This window comes from Lissotriton helveticus, chromosome 3_1, assembly GCF_964261635.1.
Source record: "Lissotriton helveticus chromosome 3_1, aLisHel1.1, whole genome shotgun sequence".
Classification (NCBI taxonomy): domain Eukaryota; kingdom Metazoa; phylum Chordata; class Amphibia; order Caudata; family Salamandridae; genus Lissotriton; species Lissotriton helveticus.
Genome location: NC_136061.1, coordinates 414,741,505 through 414,764,062, shown reverse-complemented (window position 1 = coordinate 414,764,062; position 22,558 = coordinate 414,741,505). Strand labels below are relative to the sequence as shown.

Here is a 22,558-nt window from a genome sequence, read left to right as displayed (position 1 = left end):
CTAGACTTTGAGACACCAAAATTATGCCTCTCAAGTTGCCCTTTGGCTCACAGAAAGTACACGCTTACGCTCCTTACTCCCGCAGTTAGTCACAGAATATCAAGTAAGAGCCATAATTTGGGTGGGAAAGTGTAGATACACATCAGTGCTGAACCTTGAAAGTACAGCTACAGGGAAGGAATACGGACACCCCTGTGCGGAGATTAACCCGGGAGGATCAATGCAGAAACTAAACTCTGCTCGCTATGATTGATGGGGCCAGTAGATTGGAGAAAAAGGAGTAGTGCAATGGACAATGCTTATTTGCTGCAAAGGGAAGGCTGGAAAGAAAGGCTTCTGGATGCACATGTTAGAGAGAAAAGTGCAACATCAGAGACCATATAGCCCGAACCTAGCATTGGAGATCGATGAGAAGCTTGGTGATTTCGAGTGACCGCCAGACAGAGGAATAGCCAGTCTTAGCACAGGGGTATCTTTAATGCGCACTGCTGTACAGGAGCTGTATTTTTCGCCATCAACTATCTGTGCAAACGCCCACTTCTAAACACTTTGGGTAACACACAATATTGATCCCAGCCGTGCCCATCAAACAATAGTTCCTCTCTCCAAACAGTGAAGGGCCCAGGTTACTGCTGTGGATTCCACACAAAATTTAACACCCCAATGCTCATTTTTCAAATTAACCAAATTAAACGACAATAAAAGATATTGTTACTGCTGTACAGTCAAACAAGACACTACTTACCCACTTGTCGTACACATTTACAGAACGTTAGGTTATCGGTGAGGATCTTGCCTAGCTCAGGGAAATGCCAACCATACCATTCCCTGCAGCGCATTATATAGTTGTTCAGCTCTTTGTCCAAATCATCCAGCAAGGCTACATCAGGCAACACAAGACAATGCCAAAAATCAGTTTAAAATCAACTTCACAAATGAATAACTTACATAAAATATATTTATGTCGCAGGAAGAATGCGGAGGAAACGCCACACAACTTTATTCAACAGATCGCATTACACCTGGTCACTGTGAAAAACGACTAAAGTAACAACATCAGTACATCTGTGGTGTAAGTGAGCAAAGACAGCATCAGATGAGGTAGTGACTGTGCACCCACACGTTTGAATTCAGGAAAGCAACAATGTGAGCATCATCACAGCTATCAATGGCATCACTGTCAGACCACAGAACATTCAGAAATCTGGACACATTCAGCAAAAATTGCAATTTGTAAACTGCTGTAAAATGGCCAATAAATTAAGGGTTGCAGTACTTTATCAAAGAAATATCGTTCAAGGATGAGTTTCAGGAAACACCCACATAACTACTATAAGCATATACAACGCCAATTAAAACACAATTTAAATGTGCCCTATTGACGTAGGTCCAACTTTGAAAACAAAACTAAGAAAAAAAAATACCGGCCACGATTAGTAAAACAAAATATTTACATGACAAACCATTCACTTCACCTGGTATGAACTACATTTTAATATCCATGTTTTTAGTTTCCTGCTACAAAAAAACTTCCACTCAAAATCTCAATTACAAACACAGAGGGCAAAGAAAACACTTTAATGTCCAAGAGAACAAAGTGCTCATAGATGAGCATTAAGTGCCGAAATGCTTTTGTTGCAAGTCCCATCAGTAATTTGTAGACGCTTGCTCAAACCTAGCCGATAACCATTTATTGCAGGCCAGCCTCAGTACTTGGAAACAAAATGTTCTCTAGGACAACATAAGCTCAAGTTCTAACCCTCTGACCTAAAAAAAAAGTATTACCATATACTTTTTCAAGTACTCACTCAAATACGTTTCCTTAAAGCAATGATTAAATTAAACAATCATCCAAGAATACTTACAGATTGCTTGAACGATCATTGTATCCACTTTGTCAGGGCTGAACTTCAGCTTATAACGGGAGAGGCTGTAAGCATACAGACAGGAGTTAACTCCTACAACAGATACACGGGGAGATACACTTAGTTTATTACACAAAACCCAATACTTTCATTCTGTTGTCTCAGTGGTAGTGACGAAATGTTGTAAGTGAACATCATTTTGCATCAGTTCAACAAGTATCCATCATTGACAACAGAGCACAATAGCAAAGTAGCAACTCTAAACATAATCATAGTGAAAGCAGCAAAAGTTATAACTCCTACCTATTCAGTTGGAACTTCTGGTATAATACATTTGCCATATTCACCATACCTGGAATAATACCGCATTTCCAACAACTAGAAGATAGGAACCAACCCATTTAGAACAGCAACAGGAAGGAGGAACCTATATGCTCAAATTAGTCATGGTGGAACCATCCAAACAAAACAGTAGGAGGCCAACTTTCTCTGCTGCATTTAGGTCTTTGCAAAACTATGTCAATGGTAAACGTTTCTTTTAATGCTGAACAAAGCCTTTGAGTAGGTTATCCACCTCCCCGAAGTGCAGGCAACTAAATGGCAAGATTCTTTCAATATTCAACTTGTAATCAGCACTGGTAAAGCCAAAGCTTCACCTTTGTTACCCAATGGATTTGCCAAGGTTTTTGTTATTCGTGCTGCACAGCATTGGGGATGCTGTGAAGCAAAGCTAAATAATATATATTTTTTTTTTTTTTTAAACATTTAGCTTGGCTAGCCTAATCATTTTACAGGCACTCGCACCACATATACAAAATTCTGTTTTTTTAATCCCTTTGCAATTGCTGGTCCAAATTGGGTCAATAACTAAAAACAAAAATATACAAAAGCATCTTTTTTAAAGCGAGTGGGGGCAAGCAACATTGGGGGTGAGTAAGCAGCACAGAGGTAGCAATACGGGGAACAGATGGAGGAAAGCAGACTGGCAGCAAAGTGGAGCATGCAGATGGGAAAGAAAGCAACAGGGGATGGGGTTTGGTTAAAAGGTAAAGTACACGAGTGCAACATGGAGGGGTGGGAAGCACAAGGGCGACAAGAATGGGGGTGAGAAGTAAAAGAGGGAGACAGCTGGAACTATGTACTCACATGGAGACTTAGCCCAAAGAAGAAAAGAAGTGCTTGAAAAACAAGCACTGGAAGCATATCGTATTTGGCACTGTCCCCGTAACCTCCTTTCCTTCACCTGTGACACAACGAACGCTACCTCACACCCAGCTTGGAACTAACTGGGCTTGCTTCAAACGGAACCTGGAACCTCTCCACTCTGCTCACAGGCAATAACAACAAATAAAGGAATAGCGTCTCCAGTCCCCCTACATGGCGGCCATTTAAGACTGACCTCTCTCTCTACTCAGCGGCCATCACGGACTAGTCATTGCCTTTTACCGCAGGCTCCAATTTTATTTTAAGTATTTTATCTTATTGTCTTATTACTGGATCACGACACTTTATGCATTGCTTTCACACTGCCATCGTATATTCTAGTGTCATATTGTTATTGCTGCTATATATATGCACACTTATGGGACTTAGTAACTCATTAGTAGTTTAGCCCTATTCTAGCCTGTATTTTATTGTATTTTTATTGTAGTGCCATATTGTTATTACTGCAATATGTATGCACATTTAGGGGACTTAGTAACTATTTAGTAGTTTAGCTCTATTCTAGCCTGTATTTTATATGCGACAAGCTGCACATATCTCACCTCTATCCCCATCATTCACTGTCCGCTTCCACATTTACTTATTTTCTTATTGGGTTTTCATTGTAAGCTACGTCACGATATTGCACTGATTATTACGACCTCATCCAACTCTCTCTGGTAGGCAAACTGCGCCCAGCCACTTTCTAAGCCTAGACTACATTGCTGCTACCATGTACACTCTGATATGTAACTAAGCCTCCACCTAATAGGCCTTACCTCGCATAGCTGGTCACACGGTGTAAGTTGATTGCTACCTTGTATATAGGATACATCTGATAAGATGCTCCCACGCACTGGCTGTTCGGGGATCACACTGACCTCCACCCCCTATATCTATGCTCACTCACAAGTGTCCTCCTTGGCCTTGTAACTAGCGGCTGACAGCGTGTACTATCGCCCTAGTTCAGACACCTAACACCACAGCCTCTCTAAAATGGAGCTCAACGGCAAGCACACTTTTAGAATTAACTACCCCTCCACCCCTCTCTCCAAAAATGCCACTAAACGTTTCAAACACAACTTCTTGAGGGCGCACCCGGAAACACCCTTTGCCGACACCTACTTCTCATCGGGCAATGGAGCCCTGAACACTGATTTCATCTTCCACACCTCACGCAGAGCCCAATGGAGAAAAACTTTCCTATCTCTACTCACAGTCTCCATCACCAAGAAAACAGCCCATGGCTCAACTCTCACCATCACACCTTCCCACCTCTTCCCTGGCAGGTCTACCATTACAATCTATAATACCGGGATTGTCCTGATCCAAGCCACGGACAAGAACCTGGAACTACTAGACAACCTGTTCCCCAAGTTCAAAGAGCACCTCTCCAAGCTGCGGACCCGAACCCAGAAGTCCGCCAGCACTATCCCCCCTGACCTCGCAGCCACCACCTACTACACCTCTACCCCCAGCACCCCAGTAAATGGCCCACCTGCTGTTAACGCACGCCACTCCCCAAGGACAGTCACGAATATCCCCGCCGCACATACTAGTAGCCCCTCCAACACGACACTTCCTATCCCCACCTACACCCCCTCCATCCATCTCCCCTCGGACAGATCATCCCCCATCCACAACACTCCACCATTTGAACAAGCCATCGCCCAAAGTTTATCCACCCCCTCTCATCCCCCCCTCGACAGACACCTTTCCCTCCCCATCTCTCTCTCCACTCCCACCCACGTGTCTCTCACACCCGACACAACAACTCCCACCCACAACACGCCTACATCTGCACACACCATCACGCGGAGTTTATCCACCCAACAACCCCATCCCCCCCACGGCAGACTCCTCTCCCTTCCCCGCTCCCTCCCCACTCCCACTCCCACTCATAACATTATCCCCCTCCCAACTCAAGATACAGAACATACCTCCTCCCTTACCCTAGCACCCCCCTCTCTCCCACCTCCTATTCTGAGCCCTCACTACCCTCCTGTCTCCCCCACTGTCTTCAACCTTCACTCACTCTTCTACTCACCTGTATCGTCTCCCACTGAAGTCACTATCTATGCTTCCCACCCACCGCCTGCCTCACCTTCACCACTCACACCCCTCGCCCACAAACACGTCCACACCTTGAATACCATCCCACCCATTAGCACCGCGGAACACCTCAACAACCCTCCTGACTTGACCTTATCCACACTCCAACAAGTCAAGGAGGAAATTTTACAAATCAAAAAAGACATCCACGCAATCAAAGACCTTCTCTCCTCACAGCCCAGTCTACCTCCCACCATCCCATTACCCTACAAACGACGCACCCTTCCTACATACACTCGCCCCCGACGACTCCAGCAATGGTCCACTATCCCCGTTCGCAATAACTCCCACCGCCCCCGTCGTGTTCTCAGCCCCTTGTCTGACCTCGACCTTTGCTCTCTCCTACACTCTTATGGCCCAGGTCCGGTAAAAGGTTTTTCCAATTCACACATCCCCATACCCACAATTCCCACAAACGCTCTGAGGCTCCCAACACTCAACAACAGAGGCTCCGTCCCTAACAACCTCAGGAAAGTTCCCCTCACACTAGAAAGCTCGTCCACCCTTCTCTGTCCCAAACTCAAATGCATCCTACTAAACTGCAGATCGGCCCAGAGACATTCCTCCGACATCGCGGATCTTGTCTCAAATAGGGAGCTAGACCTAGCCTTTCTAACGGAAACGTGGCTCACTGAAGCCTCCACCCCGATTATGGACATACTAGTCCCCCCCAATTATCACATCATTAGGTTGGACAGGCCTCCTGGCAAGACGGGCGGGGGAATTGCATGCATTGTTAAGAGCAACATCTCCGTTACTCAAGTCACCTCCCCCTCCCTTTCCTCCTGTGAACTTCTCTGCCTAGACATCATCAGTGAGGGCAAACAAGTATGTACTTTACATCTCATTTATCACCCGCCTGGTGACAATCTCATATTCACCCAACAAGTCATGGACCTGATCACTTCCAACGCCGGTCGGCAGACCACTCAAGTCTACCTGGGTGACTTCAATCTCCACTGGAACGATCAGAAAGACACTGCAGTGAATAGTCTAAAAACTTTCCTCAATGCGCTTGACCTCACCCAATTATGCGATAAACCAACACACGACAAAGGCGCGATACTCGATCTCATCATTGCCAAAGAGAACGCTATTCAATTGGAAGCGATTCTACCCTGCGATTGGTCAGATCACCACATTATCACCTTCTTTATCAACGAAAAAGTTAAACCTAACCCTACTCAACCAATCAAATCCAAAACATGGAAAAGGGATTTGAAGAATCTTAACCCCTCCACCCTACCTCCCCACATCGGCAACCTCCTCCTTCCCCCTTCAGGTGCCTCAGATGTTCAATCACTGACTGACCACTACCTTGACTCTATGAATACAATAGTCAATGAAGTCGCCCCTCTGCAACTGAAGAGAGTCTCCACCAAAATCTCTAACCCATGGTATGATGGCAGTCTCAATGACGAAAGGCGTAATATGCGAATGGCAGAGCGCACCTGGAGATCGGACCCTTCAGCACTGCATCTCAAAAAGCTCAAGAACAAGAGAAATGCCTACTTTAGGAGAATAAAGCGCACAAAGTCGGACTTCTTCAGCCGCCAGCTGGACCAAGCGAAGAATAGGCCAAGAAAACTGTTCGAGTTAATCAAGACCCAAACAAAGGCACAACCCACACAAGCAAATAGCACAACAAATGACACTCCACACTGTGAAGCCTTCTCTGCTTTCTTTAAACATAAGACTGACAACATAAGAAATGACCTCATAATGGATGTAAATCGATACTCCAACTACACCAGAATGGCTGACACTCAACCTAAAAACAAGGCATCTTGGCAGTACTTCGACACCTACTCGGAAGAAGCTATACACAAACTGCTCTGCACTTTGAAGCCCTCTAATCACCTCACAGACCCTCTACCTGCTAATGCGGTAAAAGACTTTACCCCCTTGCTCCTCCCTCTCTGGACCAAGATCATTAACAGCTCGTTGCGACAAGGACACATTCCAGACTCCCTTAAGGTGGGGCAAGTCACGCCTATACTCAAAAAACCTACAGCTGATCCGTCTGACCTAAACAATTATCGACCCATCACCAATATCCCCACCCTGGCCAAACTGTTGGAGAAATGTGTCCAACTCCAACTAACAAAACACATTGATAAATTTGACCTCCTCAACCCTCATCAATCAGGTTTCAGAGCGAAACATAGCACGGAAACAGCTATGACACACATAATTGATGACGCCCTCCAAATTCTGGATCGTAATGAGTCCTGCCTCCTCATCCTTCTTGATCTCTCGTCAGCATTTGACACGGTCAAACATGAGAACTTGTTGGAGCTGCTAAGTACTAGGATGGGGCTATCGGGAACTGTTCTCAAATGGTTTTCGTCTTTCCTTCACAACCGGTCTCAGAGGTTCAAGATCGACAATGTACTATCTACACCGGTGCCTGCAGATCTTGGGGTTCCACAAGGATCCACCCTCTCTCCTACACTGTTCAACCTCGTTATGGAACCCCTCGCCACCTTGCTTCAAGCATCCAATGTTCAATTCCATATGTACGCTGATGACACGCAACTCTACCTAAAGTTACAGTCCCCGGAAGATATCAAACAGCTGAATTCCACGCTTATTAACACCCAATCCTGGCTGGCCGATAATCACCTCAAACTAAATGCTCTAAAAACTGAGTTCCTACTCATCTCACCTTCGGCGAAAATCTCCACCACCCAAACCTGGCTCAACAACCTAACAGCACTCAATGTCCAACCTACCATCGTGGACTCGGCGAAATCCCTAGGCATCACACTCGACGCCAAGCTCGACATGCAGCAGCACGTCAGCAAAGCCACAAAAGCAGCTAATTTCCAAATTAACACGCTGAGGAAAATTAAACCCTTCCTCCCTGCCAAAGACTTCCAAACTGCTGTACAAGCTCTAGTCATCCCTCGAATAGACTACGGAATTGCGACCCTCAGCGGTCTCCCGCTATCCACAACAGCACCCTTAAGAGCCTCCCTGAACGCTGCCGCGAGACTCATTACTGGCTCAAGAAAGCACTCGCACATATCCCCAGACCTAAAGTCTCTAAAATGGCTGCCTTTTGAAGCCAGAATACAGCTAAAAATTGCAACTATGACACACGCGGCCGTGCACCACAAGGCACCCTACTACCTCGCTCAAAAGCTGTCTATATCAGGAGGGTCGAGATCCAATAGGAGTACTAAAAATCTACTCCTGAAACCTCGTAGATTTCGGAAAGCGAAAACTTACAAACGCTCCTTCTCAGGAATGGCACCCAGGATCTGGAATGCGCTCCCTCCTGAAACAAGGCTAATCACCTCCACTGCACTCTTCAAGAAAGAGGTGAAAACAATGCTTCTGGCCGAGCTCTCCTGATCGCTACAGATGTTGGGTCAGAGACTCTGCATTGCTTGTATCGCTGCTCTGCCTATCCTCGACTTGTTGGGGGCACTATTACGCTACTCTATTACTACCGACCAAGATATGATACACGTTGGTTTACTGATCCACCTGTACGCCATGGTAGTGGGATCAATGACCTGTGCTGCTATATACTACTCCCTTACCTGATCATATATGGAGTGGTTTTAGGTTTGTTTTTTTCATCCATGTTATTACCATGTTACTTACCATGTTATTACCATGTTATTACCATGTTACCATGTTACCTACCTGATCATATATGGATTGGTTTTATGTTTGTTTTTATCATCCATGTTATTACCTTGTCACTGATTATTATACTGTTCCCATTATCTCTGTTTACTCTGTTGCCCCTTCCCTGTCTTTGTGAAGCGCTCTGATATCTGTAAGGATCTTGTTCGCGCTATATAAAACTTTGAATAAAATAAATAAAATAAATAGATGCCAGACAATCAAATGAGATAGTAGGGGGCAATGCTCCATGGGAGGGACAAATATGATTGCAATCTTGTACACTAATAAAAAGCAGGCAAATTAGCGACAGAAAGGGCAACCTATGGAAAACACTGGGGATCAGCCCTATATGTTCTTGGTAAGCCCACAACAGATCTTGAAACAAACAGTGCATGCGCTGCCAAGTAGGCTCAACCTTAAGTGTTTGTGGATTAGATCTTGGAAAACGTTTGACTGCGGTTTCAGAAATCAACAATTATTGTCAGCAAACTATGCAAGTAATCCAAAACACTTACAAAATTAAAACAGGACGCACTGGAGAAAGCTATGGAAACAGCTTTCACATTACTAAAACGGAGTACAAATACCTTGTTATTGAACCCAGTAGTTATATAAAAAAATATACATTCTTGGTTTACATACTGATGGCGATAGCACCGGTATTATAACACTAAGTCAACAGAGGAGGCTGTGCAGTCTAGTTTAAGCATCAACATAAAGCAAAGGTAAATATGCGAGTTTTTGTGTTATGCTTTAGACCTACGGGAGTTAAAATACTTTATGGGCTGGATATGGATGTCAGTATATTGTCTGACATTATAAATACTCTCAGCTGAGATTTAGGGGTGGAAAAAAGAAACAGACTCAAGAGAAGTCTAACTTGTGAGGAACAGGGCTGTGTATTAACAGGTATCCCAGATTATGCTAAAACCCAAGCTTTCATGCATGCTTCAGCGTTTCACAAGAGACACTATGCACTGTTAAGACAGTCACTCAGAAACCTCCCGTAGCGTAGATACATGGTATAACAGGACCTGAAAGTTACTACTAAAAACACAAGATAATTGGCACTAAAAGCGCCTGGGGGTGGGGGGTTAACTCACCTGTGAGCCAGTCCAAGAGACATAGCAGCCATTTCCCTTGGCTGAAGCCCAGTTATCAAGCCTTCCATTTGAGTACGGATGCCTCTCATCAGTTCGGTAACAACGGCATTGTGGACACAACTAAGGTTCACTTTATCCTAAAAGTAAGAGGGGGGAAAAAAGGCTGCATCAACTAATTAACAACAAGTGCTTCAAACAGGGCGGAGCAACTCCAAATTTTTTAAAGAAGTTTAAGACTGGGATTGCAGAAGGGAAATGGTGGAGGAAGCCCCACAATAAGCTTCTAAAAAGCGAAGTAGTAGTGTCATTAATTCCTACAGACAAGGAGAGGAGAATTCCAGCACTAGATATAAATCACCAGAGGACAAGCTTAGTCCAGAAGCCCAAACATTATCCAACTACACCTTTACGCACTACTCAAGACATCACCTGTCAGTAATAAATTGCAGCCTTTAAATTTTAGTACACTTTCCTGCTCCTCTACAGTTAAAATCCAATCAAAAAAAGAGCGCCAATACAATCAAACTCAATTAAGTGTCTAGATTGACCTTCCCACCACTTCCTGAACACAGGATGCAGGAAATAAAGGAAATTAACACTTGGTAAACCAACATATGCTCACCTATAGGTCAATCAACGATTTACCCCAACCACCTTTTTTCAAAAATAAAAAAACTGCCCTAAGATCCCTCTCCTACAAAATCCTTGAAAAGATTAGTGGAGTGACAACTACAAATTTATATTGCACAAAAAACTACCTCTCATGATTTCAATTTGAAGTCACCACCTAACTATAACCTCTCCCTCAGTCAGATCCAACTGGACGATCGATCGCATAATGATCCTCATCACAAACTACATCAGTTTCTCAGGCAGCACTTTCGGTCTCGCGCCTTGTGTTGCAGTGTGCAGCACTGCACGCGCAGCGCAAGACATTTAGTAGGTGAAAAACGGGGTTTCAGACTGACCTAGGAATCGCACATGCTTTTCCTTTTGTGCGACGCGATTGACTTTTTCATGCGTCTTTTCATAAAAGACTGCACGCAATTGCCCAAAGGCGGGCGCATTGCTCCACCCACAGCCTATTGGTGTCTGTTATGAGCACCGGCCGTCATGTGGTATCAATTGTCGTGCCCAGACACGGGCACAATAATTGAAAGCACATGGGGGAGGCTCGCTGCTACGGCGCATCTCCTCCCCTGGCTTTCCCCTTCTCGTTCTGGCTTTATCTCCTGTCGACTGGTTGAAGGGGTGTGGTGGTGGAAGTGGGAGACCATAAGGCAGCGAGGGGCGTGCCGCATTTTCGTATGACACAATGATGGGGCACTGGAGAAGGAACCATTTTCGAGGGGGAGGTGTGTGGGTGGGCAAAGAAGGGGTGAAGGTTGGTGTGTCCTAAAACCATAATAAGGAGCGACAAACTGGAAACTAGAACTCAGCTCTCAAGCGACTTACATCCTCAAATTCTATACTTTCTAATCTAATGACTGTCAGTTTGGTGCAGATACCAGCTTAATTTGCACCACATTTACACCTGAATATCAAGGAATAAAGCGAAATGGGTCAAAACTCTGGACATTCCGTTCAATTTTACACCAGCGCAAAACAGAGAAGAGTAATAGTTCCTACTGGTTTTACAGGGAGCAAAGCAAACACATTTTGCTCCACTTTTGAAATGCTTTGGACAGGTTTACAAAGGAGCCAAAATCAGATTTATTTGCGGGTACTCGATAATCACAGAGCAGAAAATACAGCACAAACTGTATTTTCTCATTTTGTACCCTTGTGCAAATCGCCAACCGGCTGAAGTAAAACAAAAAGTGATCGAACTCGGTTTGCTGCACCTAGGCGTTCCTAAGGCGGCCCAACGCTGCTTATGCCACACAAGCGTATCCATGTTTACCTGTCATTTGATGGCGTTCCTAAGGCGGCCCAACGCTGCTTATGCCACACAAGCGTATCCATGTTTACCTGTCATTTGATTTTGTTTGTGTTGATAGTGACCAGAGGCTCGCGTTCCGCCTCTGTCAAGAGTTTGTAGATTTCAATTTATGTGATTCATAGGTCACAAGCTGAACCCAATGAAAAGGCCAACTGCGCTTTTCATCCTTCCGTGAACGATAACGAATAGTTTTCTTACCTGTCGGTGTAGTTTTGCAGCTTGAAGATCTTTCTGGATTCACTATGCTGTGCATTATTCCGCGGTCTTGTGGTTGGGTCTGGAATCGTAGTCTTTTCTTTCTTTTCTTTTTTTTGTAGCCCAGGTGGGCGTCGGCGGCACACCTCCTCGGGTCATTTCCGGTGACGTTGGCATGCTTCCTGCGGAAGCTCCCAATCTTGGGCGCTATCTTCGGGTTCTTTTTTTCCGTGTTTCTTTCGTTTCCGAAGTAATGGCAATGTTCTATTTAGGTGATATTTTACTGCTTTGTACTTTTACAAGTCCTTTTTTTTTTTTAACCACCTCTTCTCTCCAGTTTCATCTTTCTGGCGGAGGCGGGTGGGTTCACTAGTGAATCCAGAAAGATCTTCAAGCTGCAAAACTACACCGACAGGTAAGAAAACTTAGTTTTGCAGCGTGAATCTTTCTGGATTCACTATGCTGTGCATACATTTTGTAGCGGTTTCTCATTTCTGTGGCGGCTGGGTGGAAGATGAGCGTTGGTTATTGAATATGTGCTGGAGCACCTTTTGTCCGACTTGTGCTTCCTTGTTCATCTGTATATCCACACAGTAGTGCTTCGTGAACGTGTGCACCGAAGCCCATGTTGCCGCCAGGCATATGTCTTGTATGGGTGTGTTAGCCAGGAAGGCTATTGTTGCACCCTTTTTCCTAGTGGAGTGGGCACGTGTCCCCTCTGCTAGCTCTTGTCCTGCACGTTTGTGGCAGAGTTGAATTGTTTGTGCGATCCATCGTGCAATAGTCTCTTTGGTTACTGCCTTGCCCATGAAACTGTTGGCGAATGACACAAAGAACTGTTTTGTTTTCCTGTGTCCCTTCGTCCTCTCAATGTAGTGCATGACTGCCCTTCTGGCGTCCAGGGTGTGCAGGGCTCGCTCTGCGCTAGTGGTTGGTTTTTGGAAAAAACTCGGTATCTGTATAGACTGGTTCATGTGGAATTTGGACACCACCTTTGGCATGAAGTGTGGGTCAGTCCTCATCACAACCCTATCATTGTGTATTTGTATGTAGGGTTCTTGTAGCGTCAGCGCCTGAAGCTCGCTTACTCTGCGTAAGGACGTTATTGCAACTAGGAAAGCTGTTTTCATAGTTAGCATCTTTAGGGAGGCCTTGTGAAGTGGTTCAAAGGGCTCTTCATGAGTTCTGTTAGGACTATGTTCAAGTTCCATGCAGGTGGCGGCACCCGCTTGGGTGGTGCGATCCTTTTCACTCCTTCCAGGAATCTCTTCACCACCTGTGATGTGAAGAAACTCCTGCACGTTTCTCCCCTTGTGTAGGCGACTATCGCTGCCAAGTGAACTCTAACGAGGATGAGCTAAGGTTCTTCTCCAGCAAGTGCGTCAGGTACTTTAGCACTGTGGAGTCCTTCTTCATCTTATTGTGAAGTCCTTCTTTTCTGCACCACATTGTGAACCTTTTCCATTTCCCAACATAGCACTTCCTAGTGCTGGGCCTTCGTGCCTCCCGAAGGACCCTCAGGGTGCTTTCCGGCAGTCTCAAATGTGCGAACTCTATGTCCTCAGGAGCCATGCTACTAGGCTCAGGCTCTCTGGCTCTGGGTGTAGCACCTCTCCTTTCTGCATGGAGAGTAGGTCTATCCTCTTGCCGAATCTGTGGGGTGCACACTGTGTCATCTCCATGATCTGAGAGTACCATGTCTGTCTGGCCCACTGTGGCGCGACCAGTATCGGGGTCATGTTGCTCGCTCTGCACTTGCTCAGCACTCTGTGCATCAGTGGTATCGGGGGAAAAGCGTAAGCAAATATCCTTGACCAGTCTATTCATAGGGCATTCCCCAGGGACCCCTCCTCGGGCTGTCTGGATGCGAAGTTTTGGCATTTTGCATTCCGGCGTGTGGCAAACAGGTCCACTGATGGTGTTCCCCATCTGTCGAACAGCCACCTTGTCTCTTGAGCATAGAGCTCCCACTCGTGGGTTGCCGATGTCCGTCTGCTGAGCCAGTCTGCCTGTATGTTGTCCTTCCCTGGTAGGTGCAAGGCTAGCAGGTCTATCTTAAAAAGCGTGGCTGACTGTGTGCCACCCTGCTTGTTGATGTAGAACATCGCGGTGGTGTTGTCTGTTTGTAGCAACACCATGTGCTTGTACAGTCTTGATTGGAAAGCCTTCAGTGCAAGGAAGATTGTCTTCAAATCTAGGTAACTGATGTGCTTTGTCGCATCTGCTGGCGTCCACAGACCCCTCACCGTGAGCTCCTTCATGTGAGCGCCCCATCCCTTCAGGGATGCGTCTGTGGTGATGGTCACTGTTGGCGTTGGGGGCGTTAGAGGCTTTCCCCTTGTTATGTTCTCCATGGTCCACCATGTCATCTCCTTCTGCACTACGTGCGTCACAACCACTAGATCCTCCCAACCGCCTGTAGCTTGTGACCATTGCTCCTGTAGCCATTCTTGAATGGGTCTCATGTGGAGACGTACATTTGGTACCAGGTGGATGCATGATGCCATCATCCCCATGATCTTGCTCGCAGTCCTCACTGTCCGAGCTTGTCCCTTCCGGTAGAGGCGAGTTTCCTTCACCAGCGCCCTCGCCCTCTTCTCGCTGGGGAACACCTTGCCCTGTAAGGTGTTGATCTGTGCCCCCAGGAAGATCTTCACTTGTTCCGGCTCCATTGATGATTTCTTCCAATGGATGGAGAACCCCAGGCTTATGAGCGTGCTCGTCACTGTCTGTGCGTGCTGCTTGCATTTCTGGTATGAGTTTGCTTTCACCAGCCAGTCGTCCAGGTAGGGGTATACGTGTATTCCCTGCCTTCGTAGGTGCGCTGCGACTGCTGCGAGGCACTTTGTGAAGACCCTTGGTGCAGATTTCAGCCCCAAGGCTAGTGTCGTAAACTGGTAGTGGCTTTCTCCGATGGTGAACCTGAGCATATGCTTGTGCTTTCTGTTCATTGGGATGTGCAGGTAGGCGTCCTTGAGGTCTATTGTGACCATGAAGTCCCCGATCTGCAGTTGCGGGAGCACCTCTTACAGGGAGGTCATTTTGAATTTTTGCGTTCTTATGAATTTGTTCAGGAACCGTAAGTCCAGAATGGGTCTCATTGTCTCGTCTACTTTTGGTACCAGGAAGTACGTTGAGTATATTCCTTTGTTTCTTTCCTTGAAGGGTACCCGTTCTATAGCCTGCTTCTGCAGGAGTTCTTCTGCTTCTTCCTGAAGGCGCTCTAGCTGTTTGCTTGCTAGTGGCTTTCTTTTTGGTTTTCTGCTTGTTGGCCTCCCCTCAAACTCTATGCAGTATCCGAATTGGATGATGTTGAGGATCCATTTGTCTGATGTGATTTCTCTCCATTCTTGGAGGTAAAATATTAGTCTTCCTCCCACTGGTGTTATGTGGTCGTAGATGTCTAGCTGGTCTTGACCCCTCTGTACGTGCTGCCCCCTGGGATCTTTTCTGTGGGCGGGCACACAGAGTTTTTTAAAGTCACTTGGAGGCGGGCTGCTGTCCCCCTCTTCTATTCTGTCCACGTCCATTTCCTCTCCCTCGAAAGGACTGGCCTCTTTGTTGGTACTGCCAGGACCGCTTCTGCTGACCCTGCTAAGCCTGCGAGTCTGCTTGGTGCGTTTGTTGGAAAGCCTGGTGTGATGTACCTAGCTGGTTTCCACCTCTCCCGCCAGGCCTCCGTGACGGGGTGCCCCTTTTGTTGCCTCTGAACTGCAATGCTCCCATGGACCTTGCTGTTTCGTTATCCTTTTTTAGTTGACTCAGCTTCTCATCAACTGTTGTTCCGAAAAGCGTATCGCCGTTGAACGGTGTGTTCAGGATGCTGTGTTGCACCTCGGGATTGAAACCTGAAATCCTGAGCCAGGCGTGTCTTCTTTCAGTGACACCCATCATCATGAGCTTGCTGGAGGTGTCTGCTCCATCCAGGGCCGTCTTGAGGCAAGAATTTGCCGCGTTCTTCCCTTCTTCAACCAGTTTTTCGGCCTTCTGCCTGGCATCCTGGGGCAGGTCCTTCACCAACTGCCCCAGCTCCTCCATGATCTGGTACATGTGCCCGTTTATCAGGGCGTTGGAATTAGCCATGCGCCAATGGGTCGCGGCATTCCGTTCGATCCTTCTGCCCACCAGATCCATCCTCTTGCTCTCCTTATCCGGTAGTGGTCCAGAAGTAGTGGGCACTTTAGCCCTCTTTCTTGCTGTGGCCGTGATAATGGAGTCTGCGGAGACCGTGCCCTGAATGTAGGGTGGGTCCTTTTAGGAATGTTTGTATTTCTTTTCTGTTCTGGGAGTTACAGCTTTGCATGTTGCGGGTTCCCTGAATGCCTCCTTCCCCTGAGCCAAGACGCTGTCGAGCATTGGTAGGTACTGGCTCCTTGTTTGTGTGGGGAGCAATGTCTCTAGAAGGAAGTCTGCTTTCTGCTTCTCTTCGTCGAGCTTGAGTTTGAAAGCTGCTGCGGCAGACTTTATCACCGAGTTGTAGGCCCCGATGTCGTCCGGCGGCGAGGGCCTCGAGGGATATGTGTCGACCGCCTCCTCTGGGCTGTCTGTGTCGACATCTAAGTAATCCACCTCCTGTAAGTCCGAGGGGGCCGACTCGGCGTCCGTCCTGCTGTCCTCTTCCTCCCCATAGTTGTAACTATAGTAGGGACTGTCGTCCTCTTCCTGGTCGTCGACCACCTCGACGTCCGGGTCTTGTTCCTCGGCGACCTAGTCTTCCTCCTCGACCACCTCCACCACTGGTGGCTTGGTCTTGTGTGGAATCGTGAAGGTTTTCATCTTCGCGTCGAATTCTTTCTTCCGCTGCAAGATGTTTTCCATTTCGGCCTCGAGGCGCCTTCTTTTCTTCTCCATCTCGGCAGCGTGTTCAGCGTCGGATGGTTCGGCCGCTCTTTTTGGTGGTTGGCTCGGCGCTGTGCTTTTCGGTGCCGGAGGCTTCGACGCCGAACCGGGTTTCAGGCCTCTGGTCGGCGTTGATGCTTTAGGGTCCTTCTCCCTCGGCGTCGATCGATCCTTTTCGGGGACGATTTTCGACGACTTTTGCTGTTCAACAGCTCTCGGCGCCGGGCACTCCTTCTCAGAGGGTCCGCTGGGCCTGTGAGTAGTCGCGGGCGCCAGGTGTTTTGGCGCCGGCGCTTTCAGGGCCTTGCCCTCGTTTTTTGGAGACTCAGAGTCTCTCGGGTTCTTGGGGGCCGGAGAGTCTCCTACCTTATCAGAAGTCTTGGTGTAATCGGTCTCTACGACCGCGTCGCTGTCGTCTTCGGCGGCATCGTTGTCCTCTTCCTCGGAGGACATCCCCAGCTCGTGGAGGGATGGAGTCGGGGCCTTCTCCTGCAGGGTGGCGTGCGCTACCCTCTGTCTCTCTCTCACACGAAGGGTCTTCGGGGTGAAGGCGGAGCAGGCGTTGCAGTCATGGCTTCCGTGATTTACCGGTAGGCAAAGGTTGCAGACCGGGTGCTGGTCCTACTGCGCGTACTTGTGGTGACAGCTACGGCAGAACTTGAACGGCGTGTTGTCCATCATCGAGCGCTCAGGGCCTCCCTGGTCGCGTGTTCGTCGAAGATCTCGATGAATTCTCCTTCTCCTTTGCTGGTTCTTGGTCGATGAAGTCTCCTGGAGTCTTCAGATGATTTTTCTTTCCAATTTCTGTATTTTCCTTCTTCTTTCTCCAAAAATGTCTGGAGCCCAAACGGGAACGATCCAGACCCGACCGCGGAAAAAATTTGTGAATCATAAATACCCTTTTAGATTATAACCAGGGCTTTAATTTGGATTAAAAAAATTGGGAGGGGTGTCTAAAAGAGATGTGACCTATGTAATTAAGGCCGTGGCTCAAGTATACAAGGAAAATGAGTGGTGCACGCGTGCACCACAGCAAGACATGTGCTTTCAATTATCGTGCCTGGGCACGATAATTGAAACCACATTGCCAGCGGTGCGCTTTCACTTTCGCGATTTCCTGTGTCAATAGTTTGCAGAGTGCCTTGTCTCTGCGCACTACGGGGGGCGCACCTGCATATTTCCGTATCTTTCACCTGCTCCTCGCCGCGTGCGGGGACTTAGATGAAGATGGATGTTCTGGGCTCTCTACGGGGGATCACTACACGAGCAGGACTGAGGTTGCAATGCCAGGTACCCATTATTTCTTTTAATTTCAGCCCTGGGGTCTCATTTCAATTGTATTGTGTTCTATGCGCTGTTCTTTCCTACCCTTCTTCCATCACTTCTGACTCAGCTATGACCCACTCACACAGCCTTGCAGGTCCCAGGGATGGCATGAGGGGAAGTTCGGTGGTTTGGATTCTAGAATCTGTCTTTGGGGCTTGTGGAGCACGCATTGGGAATGAGTGAATAAAGAAATGTGTGCGATACAAACCACTGTTGTCCATTGGGAAGTTGCGGAATGGGGCAGCTACGTTGCCATTGGATGTCGTCATGGCAAGACTGTAGGAGGAAGGTGTCAGGCAGGTACTTTGCAGAGTGGACTGACAGGACAACGTGCGTGCACTGTGCAGTAATATCGTTAAGTCCTAGCTTGTTACACTGTAGAATTTGCACACTATAGTAACTGGGCAATTTTTATTATGCACAATGTGGAGTGTTTTTCATGTGTTTATACATATCGGGTCTATGCCAGCACTATTGCTTTGTGGTAATCAAATTTGCTTTGGGGTGTATGATTTTCCCACTTCCTTTTTCAGAGTTTTCTCGGGGGAGAGCCCCCTAAACTCCCATTGTGACGGTTGTGCCCACTAGCCTAGCTCGCTCGTGATGCAACACACATCAACGGTTTTTGCGCCTCACCACTTTGAAATGCAACCAGCCACCACTGATCGCCAGAGCTCTCTTTATCTCCCATTACAGACCACTAACAATTTTTAAATTACAAAAGAGGCATTTTTTTGAGTTTGGGTGTAACATTAAAAAGGTGTAAAGAAATTTGTCGCATTAGAGGCCTTTCCTTGAACCTCTTTGTATCAGTATGTGTCTAGATTTATAGCTCATTTTTCTCCAGAAGTCTCATCTTTACATGTCGAAAGTGTTCGAATTTTCCCTTTACTATATAGCATATACTCCTCGCTGAATCAGGGCAGATTCTAATATTCTATAAAAATGGGCCACGTTCGCCCAATTCTCAAGAACCCAGCGCTGGCACTATTGTACTGCACAACTGAAGACCGGTCATGGCCCTCCCATTCTTCTCTAAGATATTCTTCAAGTGTCGCCAACAGTTTAGTTTTATATGCGATTGAGCAGATTGTGAACATGGAGCAATCTGGTAGGGGGAGCAAATGGAGGACTTGAGGATACATGAAAATCTATCAAATGTACTAGTGGCTTGATCCATCGGGCACTGGCGTGAAGGACGATCATATGTGATGCTTGGGCACCAGCAAGTGTGGCATCGACCCTGTTCAGCAGAGAATGGGCCAGGCTTGGGCAGATGTTTTGAAGTCTGAGCAAAGAAATGTGCCTTCATTAAATGTTTTCTCTCCAGAGATAGTGGTACTAGGAGAACCTTGAGCAGGAATTCTCACTTTCTGGGAAAGTCACACAAGCTATACAATGTACCTTATTTATTATACTCATTAACAATTGCTTGCGAGTCTTTTTAGCAGTCCTGTTCATCCTAGGTTGACACCCGACATAACCCGATTTCCTCCATTCATCAGGAATATCATGTGTCATTGAGCACTGGGGCTGTATGAGTCTTTTACCATCTTGCTGCACATAAATAAATGTCTGTGATTTACAATGCCAATAGCTCAAACTCGAATAAATGTGAGACCTGTTGCATTGCAAATGCTTGTTATTCTTTGCCCCTTCTCTTCTGCCTTTCCACCTCACTATTGGCCAACTAACAACTTTATCCCTACAAAGATTATCCAGCACTGACCCTTTCCCTTTAAACTTACTGTAAGGTCACAACTAGACTGCCCTCTCAGCAGACGCATGGGCTGCTAGAAAATACATCCATGTTTTATCTGTTCAGAACACCAAAAACATCTCAAATCCCCTGCCCAGCATTTAACGTCGGTAAAACTGGCCTTAATCTCATGTTACACTACAAAATGTTGTAACCAGTGCACATCTGCCCAGAATATTTTAACAGTACCCCTTTCCGCAGCTATCCTTTAATCCATGCAATGCTATTTCAGGTTTATCATTTACACATACTGGTGTTCTCATAGCACTCCTCTTAATCTATGCTTCTCTATGGTAATGATTTTGTGCTCACTATACTTTTTTTTATTTTCAGAATTGCCTACAAACTAAAAATGTAAATGTTATGTTCTATACAAAAAGCAACAGTAAATCTGAGGGTTGGTACCTTTCCGTTACTTACCTACATGTCCATGACAAAGTAGCTAAAGTTACATAAATAGTCATTTCGCCTTAAAACTCTATAAAAGGGTAGCTGCAAGAAACATTACTGCTTATTAAGGTAATAGCACAATCACAAAAATGGTTAGTGAAATTGAGTGGTTACACATACACCTGTCTTGGTAAAGTACAGACATTAAACGAAGATGCTTTCGCTCCCGGGGATATTAACCATTTGAGCATGATGGACTCAGGGTTTGGTCGACACAAAATAATGGAAATTCTTTGCTCACAAATGTTTACCTTGATTACACCTCCTAGTTTTGCATCAGCTATCGCCAACTGCTCATGAGCTTCCTTCGCCGCTATCTTCTTCAAAACTTTCTTTAACTTTTTGCCGAGCTTGCCCTCAACCAGGGCAGTGGAAGCTTTGAAGAGAAAGTAGTATGAAACTGAAATTATGTTCACTCCTGTTTCCCAAGATGTTATGACAAAGTGAAACACCCCACAATGAACCAACGCACCAAATGCAGCCTGCTGTTGATCTGTGTTGCTACAATAATGCTGCAACATGCTTCAAGCAAAGGTAGCCATGCCTACCCATGTTAAGTTATTGTTGGCATTAACAAAGCATTTGCATAATACTCGAATTCCAGAGTGGCCTGATATAGAATCAAACTCCTTCCTACTCTTTCAATAAGCTTATTTTTTCAAGGTAGACCCGTTCATCATGAAGCAAAATAATTGCAACATGAATGCGCATAGCAATGAGAGTCGTAAACACTGTTTAAATAACTTGCTGATCTGTCTTGTCTCAGTGGTAGTGACGAAATGTTGAATAAAATCATTAGAATTCAAATTCAACAAGTTTACATCATTGACAAGACAACTGAGCGTATAATGTTAAATGCAACACACATCCTTGTAGTGGGAGAAGTACACATTGAGCAGGTTGGGTTTAATACATTATGAGCTCACAGAGGGATCTCAACATACCACGTTTATACTGGGGAGGGGGGGATACCTAGCGTGTCTGATGAGATAAAGCACCTTGCATAAAAGGTAAGAAACTGTAAACGGTTTTGCTACAATTCATACCTGCTAGAGCCTCTGTTGTGTCCTGGAACTTTTCAAAGTGTTTCAGTTTAACTCTAGAAAGAAAAGCAAAAACTAACTTTATATTAGGTAAAACACATTCCTTGTCGCCAAAATGTACATATTAATGCCCACTGTCAGTTTGATGGGATTTAGACTTGTAACAATGGCCAGCAAGTACTGTACGTCAGGTAAGTTTTGCCCAACAATAACTATAGGGTCGTTAGTTGCTGAAGTTAACGTGGCAACTCTACGTATGGTTTACGTTCCCACTTTTGTGCACACTGCACAAGAAATCTGATTGACTTTTTGCACTGTAACCTGGTTGGCGGTTGTATCCGCTGCCATTAAACTAAAACTTTACTACAGACTAAGGCCATGACAATATACACAACCCGAGCATCTCTTATCGGATGCCCCGAATGAGCAGGTGCCTTGCAGAGATTCATTAAATGTGAAATACACAATACAATTAGGTTGAGCTTGTAGAGGGCTCCACAATATGCACATAGGCTAAACCCGTGAATAAGACGCAATCAAGTAATTTATTTAAAAAGCTCGTCTCAACTTTCTAATGCCCAATTCAATTTATTTTAAATATCTGTGCTTGGGCAACATGGATTGTACGCGTGCCTCTTGTTTCCAAGTTGCTTAGGGTTAAAACTTTATTTCCAAGACAGATCATGGATTAATGTGCAAGGTCACACATCAAACTGTAGCCTTTGGTTAGGCATATGCTATGCAGGGCACATCCATACGAGTAATTATTGTCAAAGCAATTTACAACTGGTATACAGGTCACCTTCAGCATGTTGACAAGGTACGCTGAAATTAGCAATTTTAATACTCACACTTTATTGGCTTTTTCTGGGGTTTCAAATTCTTTCCATATGCTGTCCACTTCTTGCAGTTTCCGCTCATCCACTACCTGTCAAAAAAGAGTAGCATTACTTTTTTGTACATTTAACCCTATAAACAAAATAAGTGGAAGAGAGCGCAGTCTGTTCTATGCAAGAATCCGGACATATTAGACCTTGACTGTTCCAATCCAGGAGAGAATCTTGAAGTGTTTTTCTTGC

General features: G+C 45.9%; 1 protein-coding gene and 3 non-coding genes across 4 annotated transcripts in view; all 4 read right to left on the bottom strand.

Moving 5' to 3' along the window:
* NOP58 (NOP58 ribonucleoprotein) overlaps window positions 1-22,558 on the bottom strand; it is a 130,460-nt gene that overhangs the window by 100,142 nt on the left and 7,760 nt on the right. Inside the window, exons 2-7 of the mRNA XM_078680229.1 lie at window positions 22,331-22,407; window positions 21,483-21,535; window positions 20,688-20,812; window positions 9,926-10,062; window positions 1,866-1,930; window positions 746-880 (exon numbers count right to left, since the gene is read on the bottom strand). Of these exons, the coding sequence (XP_078536355.1) occupies window positions 746-880; window positions 1,866-1,930; window positions 9,926-10,062; window positions 20,688-20,812; window positions 21,483-21,535; window positions 22,331-22,407 (592 nt within the window). The remainder of the gene's footprint in view (window positions 1-745; window positions 881-1,865; window positions 1,931-9,925; window positions 10,063-20,687; window positions 20,813-21,482; window positions 21,536-22,330; window positions 22,408-22,558) is intronic.
* On the bottom strand, window positions 1,085-1,168 carry LOC144825893 (small nucleolar RNA SNORD11B). The gene has a single exon (XR_013609652.1). It is a non-coding gene; the product is annotated as a small nucleolar RNA SNORD11B (small nucleolar RNA).
* Window positions 2,015-2,105, bottom strand: LOC144825883 (small nucleolar RNA SNORD70). The gene has a single exon (XR_013609648.1). It is a non-coding gene; the product is annotated as a small nucleolar RNA SNORD70 (small nucleolar RNA).
* Window positions 21,187-21,275, bottom strand: LOC144825882 (small nucleolar RNA SNORD70). The gene has a single exon (XR_013609647.1). It is a non-coding gene; the product is annotated as a small nucleolar RNA SNORD70 (small nucleolar RNA).